Raw genomic sequence first — 12,771 nt, 5'->3', positions numbered from 1 at the left:
AGCAAGACCTAAAGGACTGATTTCTCTCTGCTTTAGGGAATTGTTTTTAAAATAGCAAACCGCCAGCTTTGAATAACAATCACAAAAGCTGTCCATTTTCTCCACCTGGGGTTACTTAGCACTAAGAGAAGCCATCTTCCAATTGTGCCCTGAAGTCACCTGGTTTTGGTCTGAATTCAAACTGCGACTCCAACATGCCCCCAAAGGCTGCAGGACTCCTCCACCCTCAGGTCATAGCTCTTACTGCCCCTACCTAGTCTATCATAATCCAAGACTAAGCTCTGAAAAAAAAAAAAGTCAACCCATTGCTTGGGGCAAAATGCACACTCCATAGATATCTGCCACCCTCCATCTCCACTCCTGTGACTGCAGGGCCTGTTTTCTCATCTGATGATACTGCATTTACACTAAGCCCGGTGACAGCATCCCTGCTGATCTACAGAGCTCAAGGGTTCATTCTCAGGGGTCATGGTTCACCTAGCTATGTCAGTGTACAGCTGGAGGGTGGAATCTCTTCTCAGTCCTAGATTTGTACCTTGGTCCAAATGTCTTTGAACTTACGAAGAAAATCAACTAAAAAAATCTAAGTGTCTGGAAAGACACTGTACTGGGGAAAAAGGAGACACTGGTGTCAGTCTTGGTTTAGCTATCATTGTCTTTGTTGATGTTTATGTGCTGTGCATGAACATGTATGTTTATGCAGGTGCATGTGTGAACATTTGTGTGGAGTTAGTAAGAAGGGTCAGTGAGAAGGAAGGTTTACACAACAGTGTGTCGAGGGAGTCCACAAGGAAAAAGAGCTATAGGTTTCTCCAGGGAATTTCAAGGATGTGTCTGAGTTATGTGAGAAGGAAAACTGGGATAAAATTTAAAATATCAGTTCTTCACGGTGTTTTGTGAAAATTTTGGCTCAAGTGAAAGTAAATACAATGCAAAATAAACCAAACCAATCCAACAACAACAAAAAGCCATATACTCCAAACTGATATAAAGAAGTCAGTGGACCAGAACAAAAGGACTGGAAACTTAATAAGAATAATCACCTACAAAGTATGGCCCCAGAATCACTTTTGCTTTCTCAGAGTATCCTTGAAGGGGCCATCATTCCCTTATCACTCTTCCTCTTCTGTACCCTCAGCCTGTGACAGTTGAGAGTAGCCAAACCACTCTGCATTCTGGGAACATAAGCTTACAACCTAACCAATCAAGCCCCAACCTTTGGTCAGGGAATATTCAGAAATGATCTTACAACCCCATCAGGTATGATGTTCATCCCTAGAGCACTTCATGGAACTACTGGAGAAGATGTTCTCTACTACATTACTTATCATCTTAAATAAGATTCCCTACTGACCTTTGATCATGAAGATGGCTTCTCAAACTCAACCCACCGCAGAGAATGATAGAATGCGAAGAAAGCAACTTGGAGAGTTGAAAAAGAGAAAGACTGAAAGAAAGTTGAGAACCTGGATATTGCTCACACTGTTGAATGCCATCCTGGTGGCCATCCTGTCTTCAGCTGTATGAGTCATTAAGTCTTTTCTTTGGTTGAAAAGCAGCATGAACTGGGTTACCTATACCTATAAATGTTACCTATATCCATATGTGTCCCAAATAAGATGAGGTCCATTTGGTGCATTGAGAACTCTACATCTTTGAAAGCAAAGAAGAATGGTACTTCATGTAGTCAAATTTCATCTGTATACAAATCCCTGAGCAAAGCAGTTGCAGCCTCGGTAAAGCTTTATGTGGTTTGGTTTCCTGGGGAGTAACCTTAAACGCTAGCGTGTCACAGATGAAAGACAGGAGGGCCAGTTCAAGGTTTTAAGAAGGTGCAGGCCACCATAAGGAGTCTCATGGATAGCTGTGAGAGCATGATAAGTTCTAACTATATATGGAACACAATTTGGGCTACTAGTTCTAATGGGAAATTTTCTGTGTCCATAAACTGAAGAAACATAGAAGAGACTGAGGTTTCATGATGTCCTGTCTTGTTTCACATTGTTACAAGCAAAAATCTGACAAAAGAAACTTGCCAAAGGAAAGAAATGTTTACTTGGCCTTACAGTTTTAGAAGAAACAACCTGTCAGGGAAAACATGGTGACTGAAAAGCTCTATCCATGGTAGCTGAACCTCGAGGACTGGTTAGTTCACATCTTCGAAGACAGGAAGTAGGAAGTAGAGTCAGAAGTGTGGCAGATCTAGAGCCCTCAAATATACGTCCCAGTTACTCATCTCTCCTAGCTATTTCTCTCACCTCCAAGGTTCTACAACACGGAGAAACACCACTTCAGCTATGATGGCAGTGTTCAAACACATGAACTTTTGAAACTATTCATGTTATACAGGGGATTACTTCAGCCTGCCAGGATCTGTTCAGACACTGATTTCTATGTTAGTGAAAAAATTCAAAGTTAGCATCTCCGTGTCCCAAATTCAATACCAATATTCTTCTTCTCCCTTACAATGAGAGTCAGAGCAAATGAAGTCCCTGCAAGCCTGATTCATGAACAGGCATGTGTGTGCCTGGAGCATACCACAGATGACAATCATGTGAGATTCTAGTCAGTATGGCATTGCCTTGCACAGACAGGAGACACAGGGGTCGCTTGCAGGCAACAGTTGGCCATGTGTTGTTTCTCTGCATGCAAAGTAAGATTATAGTCGAACAAACACAACCTACCATCTGGGAAGCCATGGGATCTTATCTTTCAAGGAATATTTCCATTTAGCACAACATGCAAGGAGAAAGACACTCATGGAAACTAAAAGGTCAGTGATGGATGGCAAGATGCCTCTGGACTTTTTGGGTTTGAGATGGACATTTTAAATACAAAATGAAGAAAACAGGATTACAATGTCTAACTAAATCAAAAAACTTGAAGATGCTACTTTAAGCCTGCAGACACTAAACACTAACCAATATGTGCACACATATAGAGTGTCCTTTATTAAAATATAAAACATAACAACAAATGCTAAATTTAGAAATCTGAAAATAAAGCAATAACAGATTAGCTGTTTTCTCGTGTGATTACATGAATCTTCTCTAAGAACTTCAGCGTAGCCATCACTTATATGAGAAAGACAGAATTTATTTTAATTTTATTTGAGACAGGATCTCATGTAGACCAGGTTAGCTTCAAATTTAGTATATAGCCAAGAATGACCTTAAAATTTTAAGTCTTATGTCTTTACTACCTCAGTTAAAGGTATACACCAGCCAGCCTGGTTTGATGTGGTATTGCAAGTTGAATCCAGGACTTTGTACATGCTAGGCTAGCACTCTGCCGACCAGGCTGCTTCAGTAGGACCAACAGTATTTCCAAATGAGCAACAGTCCCTTACTCATCTATGAGTTTAATATGAAAGTCAATCAAGGTTGGAGTCTGCACTCCACAGGAATGTCCTTAGCTGCCTCCCTAAGAACTAAATGCTGCCAGGCCTGAACCAGTTATCTAAATACAAACAAATGCTGTCTTAAGCTGGCTTAGTCTGTGGCAGAACAGATGTGGACATTGGAAGTGAATGAAGCACGCACTCACCTTTCTTCCCCTGAGGATCGTGGCAGTTTTCATGAACACACGGACCCCAGGAAGACCAGGAAGATACTATGCAGGCCGTCGAGCAAGGGACATTGCAGAGCTGGGAGGCTGAGGGGGCAGGTCCCAAACATAACGCGCTTTCCACAGGTCTAGAGACTAAAGGACAAAAACATAAATGTCATGTTCTTTGGACTTGCCTAAAATCATATCCTTACCAGTTTTATGATTCTAAAGAGTATATGCAATCAAGACAAACATTTTCTAATATGAATACCTAGTTCTACATTATGAGCCTTTGGGGTGAGTAAAGCAAAAGACAGAAAAGAGGCAAGCACTTGAGATTCCTGCATTGCAAAGCACTCCCAGGGAATTCAAGAGAGCAGTGGAAATATCACAGATACAAATTATCCAGAGGTATGATTTAAAACAGAATTAAATGACTTGGTGAAGTCTCAAGAAGAGTCTATCGCAACAATATAAATGACTGGGCCACTGTGCAAAGCATCAAAATCGAACCCCTAAGGTGCAGTGTTTAGCATAACCAATCTACTGCTGTGACTCCCCAGAGGGGTGGAGCTGGCAAAGACAGAAGAAAAATGGTTTCTTTGAATAAGAAGAAAAATTGGACCCCAGCTGCAGTTCTGGCTTGAGAAAGCAGTTTCCTAACTGGGTTACCTAGAGGTTCAGGGCTCGAAGGAGGAAGAGCCTCTAGGTGTGCAGACTGAGGCATGAGCTGGGTCCCCTCAGGGTGAAGTCATTATCTGTCCTTCAGTGATGCTCACTGTCCTCTGGCTAATAATTCTCAGAACCACAAGAACACAAGTGATGGAGAAAGCCACAAGTTCCTGGTCTTTGTGTAAATTTAACAGTGGAAACAAGAGCCCCTGAAAATAACACTTTGAAGACACATGGCCACGTCTACTGCAGCAATACTCACTATAGATGAACTATGGAACTGACCCATGTGTCCATCAACAGAAGAGCTGTTAAAGGGGAAAGGGTAAGTAACAGAATGCAAATTCTAAGAAGGGCAAACAGGGAATAGTAGAGAAAAAAGGGATCAAGGAGGTGGCAGGGGTGGCAAGGGCAGAGGAGGGAGTATGGGAAAGGAAAACATATTAAAGACACTTGAAAATGCCATATGCGGACCTACTACTGCAGAGATGTATGAGAATATATGCATATTCATAGATTAAAAAGGGTCCTGTGAACCATCCCAGATATTAAAGACTGTTGCCGTCACTCTTGTTTCACCACCCAGAACTTGGTGGGAAGACCATATTGATGAAGATACCATATCCTCGAGTCACAGGATGGGGCTAAGTCAAGCTGATATCAACCTGCAAGTTTCACCCCTACTGGCCAGCTTTCATTATGATGGAAGGTTCTGGGCACACCACCAGGAAAGCACAGTTGTCATCAGTCTACCGAGCTGTGAACATGTGAAGCCACATTAAATATAATAAGATAGGAAAGCAAGGAGGTGGTACTTAGGGAGAGAAAAAGAGAAAAATTACCAGCAGAACTTGAGAAGGGCAAATGTGCTCGAGCATAGGAGCAGCATGTGTGTAAGCCTCATAATAAAATGTGTTGTTCAGTGCTGCGAATATGTACTGATTCTTAAAATGTCCATCCAAAAGAACATCCCAATATAAAGTTCTTGACTTTTATTTCACAGAGTTGCCTCGGATTGAGAAAGTTTTGAGACATTCCAAATTTTGTGAGCATTAGCTTCGGCTCAGGAAGTTTTATCTGCTGACTGGCTTGTACTATTTTGTAAATATTTCCTATATGTCATCTCCATCCAGTTGAACAGATTGAAAACGCCTCAAAAGTGGGAAGCGGTGTGAGGGTTTGGGTGGTTAGTCAGGCTGCTTCCCTTGCTTCCTTGCTCTCTGGGTATGGAAGAATCTCTGGGTAGTGAAGGTTGCAGTCCCTCACACCTCTAAGCAAAGGCACTTTGAATGAGAACCAAACCAACAGCATAAGAGAAAACAAATGCTGTCATATAAAAAGACACAGGCTTGTGAGTTGGCATGGGAGTCCTGCTGAGCAAAGCCAGTCTTAATTGCTTGGAAAAGTGAATGAAGGGATTGTGAAACCAGCACCAATATTTCATTTGTAATTAATTATTTTAACGTTTATCAAATTGATTTGATTTGACTTAAAATGAAAGTAGAGGGCAAAGTTAGATTCCAGTGTGAATGTGAAAATATGTATGCTGTGGAGTGGGGGCAGGGAAAGGAAGAGAGAAAAGATATTGTGGGAATCAGTGAATCTGTCCAGGGATATTAGTGAGGGGAAGTGGTAAATGAAGATCCTATTAGAGTTGTCAGTGGAATGTGAACCAAAATTAGAGATGAATCTGTAAGATGACTGGATTCAGAGTAAGGTGAGCTACTCAGACACACACCCACTGAATAAGTAAGTCGGCCATTCTAAAACACGGAGTCACCATAAAAACCAGCCCCTTCTGGGTAGTGTTCGTGTTCAAGGGATTCTCCACCAACAAGATTAAGTCGGGCCACAGATTAACAGACAATGAAAGGAAAGGCATCTGGATAGTCTATGAATAAATAACAAAGCTACATGTCTTATTGGAGAAGTGTGCTTGGCCCATCCTATTCATGTTGGCATTTATTCCCACAAGCATAGAAAGGAACTCCTGCAACAGATCAGAAGGAAGTGGGCGTGGCAGCTTAAGTATAATCATTTGTTAACATGAATAATGCATGCCTCTTTCATGGGTTATAACATCAAGCAGATTTGGACACATTTGGTCTGGGTAGCTTCTCTTTGAGGTACATGTTCTTAAAACCTCTATTTTAAAATAAAAAAAACTACACAATAGAAATGTTAGCTCAGAGACTGGAGAGATAGCTCCGGAATCAAAGTGCAGAATTCTGTTTCCAGAAGCCACTTGTGGTATGGGTCAATTGTCTGTATTCTGTCAATTATATTTTAAATAAACACTGATTGGTCAGTAGCCAGGCAGGAAATATAGGTGAGACAACCAGACAGGAAGTAGAGGTGGGTCAAGGAGAAAAGAAAAATTCTGGGAAGAAGGAAGCCCATTCCTCTGCAGTCCTGGCCCAGTCACAGAAGAAGCAAGACATGACTTCCCTGCCAAATAAGGTACCGAGCCACGTAGCTATCACAGATAAGAATAATGGGCTAATATAAGTTACAAAAGTTAATAAGAAGTCTGAGCTAATGGGCCAATCAGTTTATAACTAATGTAGACCTCTGTGTGATTTCTTTGGGACTTAACAATTGTAGGAACCAGGCAGGACAGAAAACTCAGTCAACAAATGGCTCATAACCTGCCATATCTTTAGCTCTAAGCAATCTGACACCTTCTTCTGGCCTCTATGGGCATTGCAATCACGTGTATATATGCCACAGAGACACACACAAACATAATTAAAAGTAACAAACATCTCTGCTTATTTGCCCACAGACCTAGCTAGGGAATGGTCGAGATAAAATCTAGAACCAGGAAACTTGGCTTCTGAGTTTATTTTGTGAGCTGCTTCATTGGGTGAGGTTTTTACTTGAAATTCCTTAGTGACTATTATGTACGGAGACTGTGTGAGGAGCCCTGGGTTGACCATGCTCTCTACCCGTACCCACTGCTTGCCTATCATTCTGAAGAGTACTGAATGTGTTAGAGATTCAGCATCAAGATGGGAGAAAAGAGCTGGCCCAAAAAGCCTGGACTGTATACCAGTGACCCCATCACAAAATACACTTGAATACCGTGCCAGGAGTCCCACTGTATAAAATCCAGAGGGGCCACTTTCAGGTGAGGCATGGAGAGCCGAGCTCACAGCTTTGTGCTTTCTGTACCTTGGAAAACTGGGTCAGGAAACGTTAGAATTTATTCGTTCTTTGCCACCTATCAGTAAGGGACAAATCTGCTTTTTGAAACAGGCTGTATGTGAGTGAGTTGTGTATATCTATACATCTGTACATCTGTATATCTGTATGTTTGGATATTGACTCAGAAAAGCTGATAATTAGTACACAGTGAACCACATCACACCTTGTGTTAACACTATGTTCTTGATGGAAGACTTACAATAAGTAATAAATTAGGCTAAGACTTATCCTCATAGAATCTTATTCTATCGGGGTTGGACCCAAACTCTCCAGGTGTCCAGGAGCCCCAGTAAGGTGTCAAGGATGTGGTTTTGCCCTCTTCCTATTGCCATGTCTTTTTCCTTTCAACACCAGCCAGATGAAGTAACAGATGCCAGTGCTGAGAAGGCCCCCAAACAGCCCAGCTCTGGGGTGAATCAGAAGTATGCTGCCACATCTCTGCATCCAATGCTTGACATAATAGCCAACACACTCAATCCACCAGCAAAGTATCTGTCAGGCACATGGCAAAATCTTGGTGAATCTCATGTGAAGCTCCCAGAATGCATGGCAGGAAAGGCTCTTAGGCTGAAGTGCAGTTAAAAAAAAAGACAGGGACATGCCCCAAAGCTGAGTCCTGTTGCATAAAGGGCCCGCTTGTTCGTCCTGGCTGCCCAGCTAGCTTAGCCCCGAAATAACCACACAGAAACTGTATTAATTAAAACACTGCTTGGCCCATTAGCTCTAGTTTCTTATTGGATAATTCTTACATCTTAATTTAACCCATTTCTATTAATCTGTGTATCGCCACATGGCAGTGGCTTACCAGGTAAAATTTCCAGTGTCTGTCTGAGCCTTTGGTAAAATATAAAATCATGGAAATTGGTTAATTTAAGATATAAGAGTAAGCCATAAATATGCTTTAGTCATTGGCCAAACAGTATTGCAAATATTATAGTTTCTGTGTGATTATTTTGTGGTCTGGGCAGCCAGGAACGAACAAGCAGCCTCTTAGATGATACAAGAAATGTAAAATTTGAAAGTAGAGATAGTTACTACCTGGAAAAAGAACAGGGACTAATTCCCTTGGGGACTCCAGAGTGACATATTAGAGACCCAGGGATAAGGTAAAACCATTTGTCAAAGCAGTCATTTTTCTTCAGCACCTGCTGCTTTGATGGACAGTGGATCTTAATCCATATCAATAAATCCCTCCAGCCATGGTGACGAGTCTAAGATGCTTCGCTTAGGCGCAAATCGATGTGTCTGGGTCAACCTAGCTCTTTCACGACCTCAAGTCCCACCCCAGGAGCCATTTGCTCCAGAAATAAATCATGGATACATCACAAAGCACTTAGCAGCTTTGGAACACTGGAGAAGGGCAAGCATAGGATGCGTCCACACCTATTGACTGGGAGCCCTGAGTGTCAGCTTTAGGGCTAACTGTGTTTAATTAATCAATTTGATGGATAAACTAAATTTCAAGGACTCATGAGATTTAAACAATTTCATTATCCAGTCCAGAGGATAGCAAGACCCGAGCCTTAGGCTAGGAAGTAAACTTGCCTCCATCTGTCTTTCGCCTTTCCTTCTATAGAAAGGAAGGCACCAGTCAAGACAGATGTGCCCCTTTGCATCAGCATAGCCTTTCTATGAATCACAGTCTGTGAGAGGAAGCCAGAGATACGACAGGTCCAAGGAATCCATGAATGCTCCAGCTCCAGTTTAACCCTTTAAACTCAAATTTTCTTCATATTACTTTCTCAGAATTCTAAGGTATGCCCAGATGTGGCCGACTGCTTCCAAGATTTACCATGTCCTGGAAGACCAGCTATATTTTAATCCTTTCTCATGAGTAAGGATATTCTGAGTACAGTACCGTAGGCAGGGAGTGGGGTGGACATTCCATACTGGAACTGGGTGATATGGAGTCCATACATTATTGAGCCTTCATTTTTCTTGGGTCAGACCCCAGCTCGAGTGATTGAAAAAAGAATCACTGCTTTCCTGGTCAGTGCTCCCTTTCCTCTAGAATGACTGTTAGCTAACTCTATCATCTCAAACACAAGGAAGCCCTGGCCAGCAAAACCCTTATTTCTGTATTGTTTCCCAGCTGGCTTTCAATACGGTTACCTTCTGCCATCCAGGCACTGACCACCTGCTGGACTGGAGATGCCATCAGTCAGGTCTCCTAGGCTGCTTGGGCTCTGTAGACAACAATTTCTGTTCTCCCAGAAAGTGCTAAGATCCCCAAGTAAAAATACCCCAAACCTTTAAACAGGATACAGCCTGATCTCTATGCACCAGAGTCGTTCCCACTGCCGAGGAATATATTACTGTATTTTAAGTGATTGCTCATATTCGATAGTAATTAATATTTTGAATATTCTGGTACCTAACCTTGAATTTTTCAATTGCAGTAAGAAATGATTAAATTGACCTGCCCTACAAGAAATGCTGAAGTCTGATATTAATGATTGCCAAGTTTACTTAAATGATGAATAACTCAATGAACAGAATGCTAATTAACAAAGGGAAAATATGCTGGTACATGATCCACTCTATGTTATAAAATGAGCACTGTTTTCAGCTCTAGAAAGGAATAAAGTTCATCATTTTCCTTAAGGAAAGGTGATTTCAGATGAGGACTCCTATATAAAGAAAATGTACTATATATTGATAAGGAGAAAAATTCCTGATGTGTTTGGCTATGTGACTACCACATTGATAATTATACTACTATTTATAATATATATGGAATAATGAACACTTTTACAATTTGCTCTTTGAAATTAAATCCATCTCAAATCCAAATTAATTTGAATTAACAAAACAGTATGATGCAAAAAATATATGAGAGACTCTCACTCACACACCGACATTCTGCAAGATTTAATCTGTTTATGTTTTTAATCTTTCTAACAGAAATTAAAATGAAACCGATGATACTATTTTGCTAATTGTAATTAATATCTCTGTAGCCCCTTTAGTTTATAAACAATGAATCATTTGCCTAAGGGGAAAACGTTATCATAACAACTAATGGATATTTCTTTTTTAATATACCTATTATTAGATGAAAAAGAAAACAAGACATTCTTTCAAAACTCACAAAGCAGTCGATGTAATTCTGTCAGGGCATAATGAAGGGCACATTATTTTCAGGACAAAGAGAAGTGTCTGGGGAATTAATTTTCCAGGCTAGAAATGAAAAATCAAAGACATTTCTTGGGATACCCTGAAACTTACATCAATTTGCCTTCCTTCTACATCATCCTCATAAAGATTAAAACCTCAATCTTTAGTTGATTTTATGCAAAATACTTGCTGTTGTGAATCTCATCAACCTCCTCAAAGAGTTTAGATAGACATGCCACATCCATTGTTATCTTCCAAGCCTGACGCAGGCACCGTAAGCCCCAAAGGAAATTTTGACTCAAGGACGTGGGAAGCCCTCATTGCCTGGGCTCTCCAAGAAGCAGCCATAACAGAAACAGCAATTGCTCAAATTTAATTCAAAACTAATGAAAGAGCCTACTTATGCAAAAATGCTGCTTTCTAAATGATTTTTGAGAAACAATATTGCCTCTGACATATCCATTTAGGGAGTACACTGACTTGGCACAAACTCAATCCACCTTCTGCTAAATAAAGGGGCCTTTTCTGCAGACCGAGGGAGTCAAACGGATGAAGGGTAAAGATAAATAACAGCACAGTTTTAAGCATGAAGTTCTTTTCCTTTGAGAAGATGCGTGACTTATTTCAGTTACCTTTTGCCACTGAGATTTGCAAAAGAATGTGTTATTCCTTTAGCTTGGAAGACAGAAGAACAGCAAATCTATCTTCCAGCACTTACAGTCAGCTTTAGGAATTAAATTGCATCTCATCCTGTTACACCTAATGAAGCTTAATTTTAGCCATATTGTGACACTCTTGGCAAAATACTATGCAATACAATTTGGCAGGAAAATGTGTGTATATACAGCAGATTTGATATCTAAAAAATAATTCCTGCAATTAGAAGTAATTATGTGAAATTTGGACACATGTCAAAAAGTTTCCAAATTTAATTCATTTAATTTAATCAATTAGAAAATGCCCATCCATGGATAGGGTTTTAACTGCTGCAGAGTTACTTCACTGTAAATTTAAAAAATAAAAAGGAAAAGCAATATTCAGAATAAAAATGAAGTCTGAATACAGATTTACAGAGCAATCGGTGGCCAGTAATTACGTCTTAAAAAACTATGGAAGCGTGACACACTGTGTTTTTCTATTTTATGATCTCACTTCCGAGGTCATTTTAAGAAGTTCTTTCTGCCTGTTTTGTGGACACTTGGCTAAGAGCTAAAGGTAGGATGAAGGGGGAATTTGAGAAAAGGAATGACCTAATAATTTTACACTTTACAAAATTAATACCATTACTGCTGAGAGAAAAGGCCCCGAGGAGATTTAGGGGGATGGAAAAGTGAGAAGACAAAGAGAGGAAGTAGGAGGGGTGGGAAGACAGCTAAAAGAATGAGTCTGCAGGGAGCTCAAAGACAGAGTTCTGAAAGCAGGGCTCCTGAGAGGGTTTTAGTCTAGGAATCCGCCTGGTCGTTAGCACAGAGCAAGATGGGATTCGCGTCTATGGAATCCATGACAGGAGCTCAATGGGAATCAGTCTTCCCCAGCTGCCTATTTAAGTTATTGGTGCCAGTGTTACTGGTTCACACGCACTGGTGGTACACTTGGTGTCGGTCATAGAGCAGCATGCTTGGACACAAGCCCTCCTTTAGAATTTTCAATCTAATTGTTTTTCTGTTACCCTCCATTTTAGCTTGAGAATTATAATAAATTCAAACAAATTTTTAAAAGTAATTTATTCCATGTGTATGGGTGTTTTGCCTACATGTATGAGTGTGTATCACTTGCATACCTGGGTGCCCCAAATTCAGATGATCCAGATGGTTAATAGCTACCATGTGGGTGCTGGAGTTGAATCCAGATGTTCTTCAAAAGCAACAACTGCTTTTAACCTCTGAGCCACCTCTCCAGGCCTCACATCTACTCTTTTTTAAATTTTTAATTGATTTTTATTGAGTTCTACATTTTTCTCTGCTCCCCTCCCTGCCTCTCTCCTCTCCGTCAGCCCTCCCCCAAGGTGCCCATGCTTCCCAATTTACTCAGGAGATCTTGTCTTTTCCTACTTCCTATGTAGATTAGATCTATGTATGTCTCCCTTAGTATCCTCATTGTTATCTAAGTTCTCTGGGATTGTGATTTGTAGGTTGGTTTTATTTGCTTTATGTTTAAAAACCACTTATGAGTGAGTACATGTGATAATTGTCTTTCTGTGTCTGGGTTACCTCACTTAAAATGATG

At 40.7% G+C, this 12,771-nt stretch overlaps 1 protein-coding gene across 1 annotated transcript in view; it reads right to left on the bottom strand.

The window, feature by feature from the left end:
• Thsd7b (thrombospondin type 1 domain containing 7B) overlaps positions 1-12,771 on the bottom strand; it is an 857,540-nt gene that overhangs the window by 453,223 nt on the left and 391,546 nt on the right. The window contains exon 6 of the mRNA XM_075987816.1: positions 3,547-3,702. Coding sequence (XP_075843931.1) covers positions 3,547-3,702 — 156 coding nt within the window. The remainder of the gene's footprint in view (positions 1-3,546; positions 3,703-12,771) is intronic.

Source organism: Microtus pennsylvanicus, chromosome 10 (genome assembly GCF_037038515.1).
Source record: "Microtus pennsylvanicus isolate mMicPen1 chromosome 10, mMicPen1.hap1, whole genome shotgun sequence".
NCBI classification, from domain to species: Eukaryota; Metazoa; Chordata; class Mammalia; order Rodentia; family Cricetidae; genus Microtus; species Microtus pennsylvanicus.
This window is presented reverse-complemented; position numbering and strand designations above follow the sequence as displayed.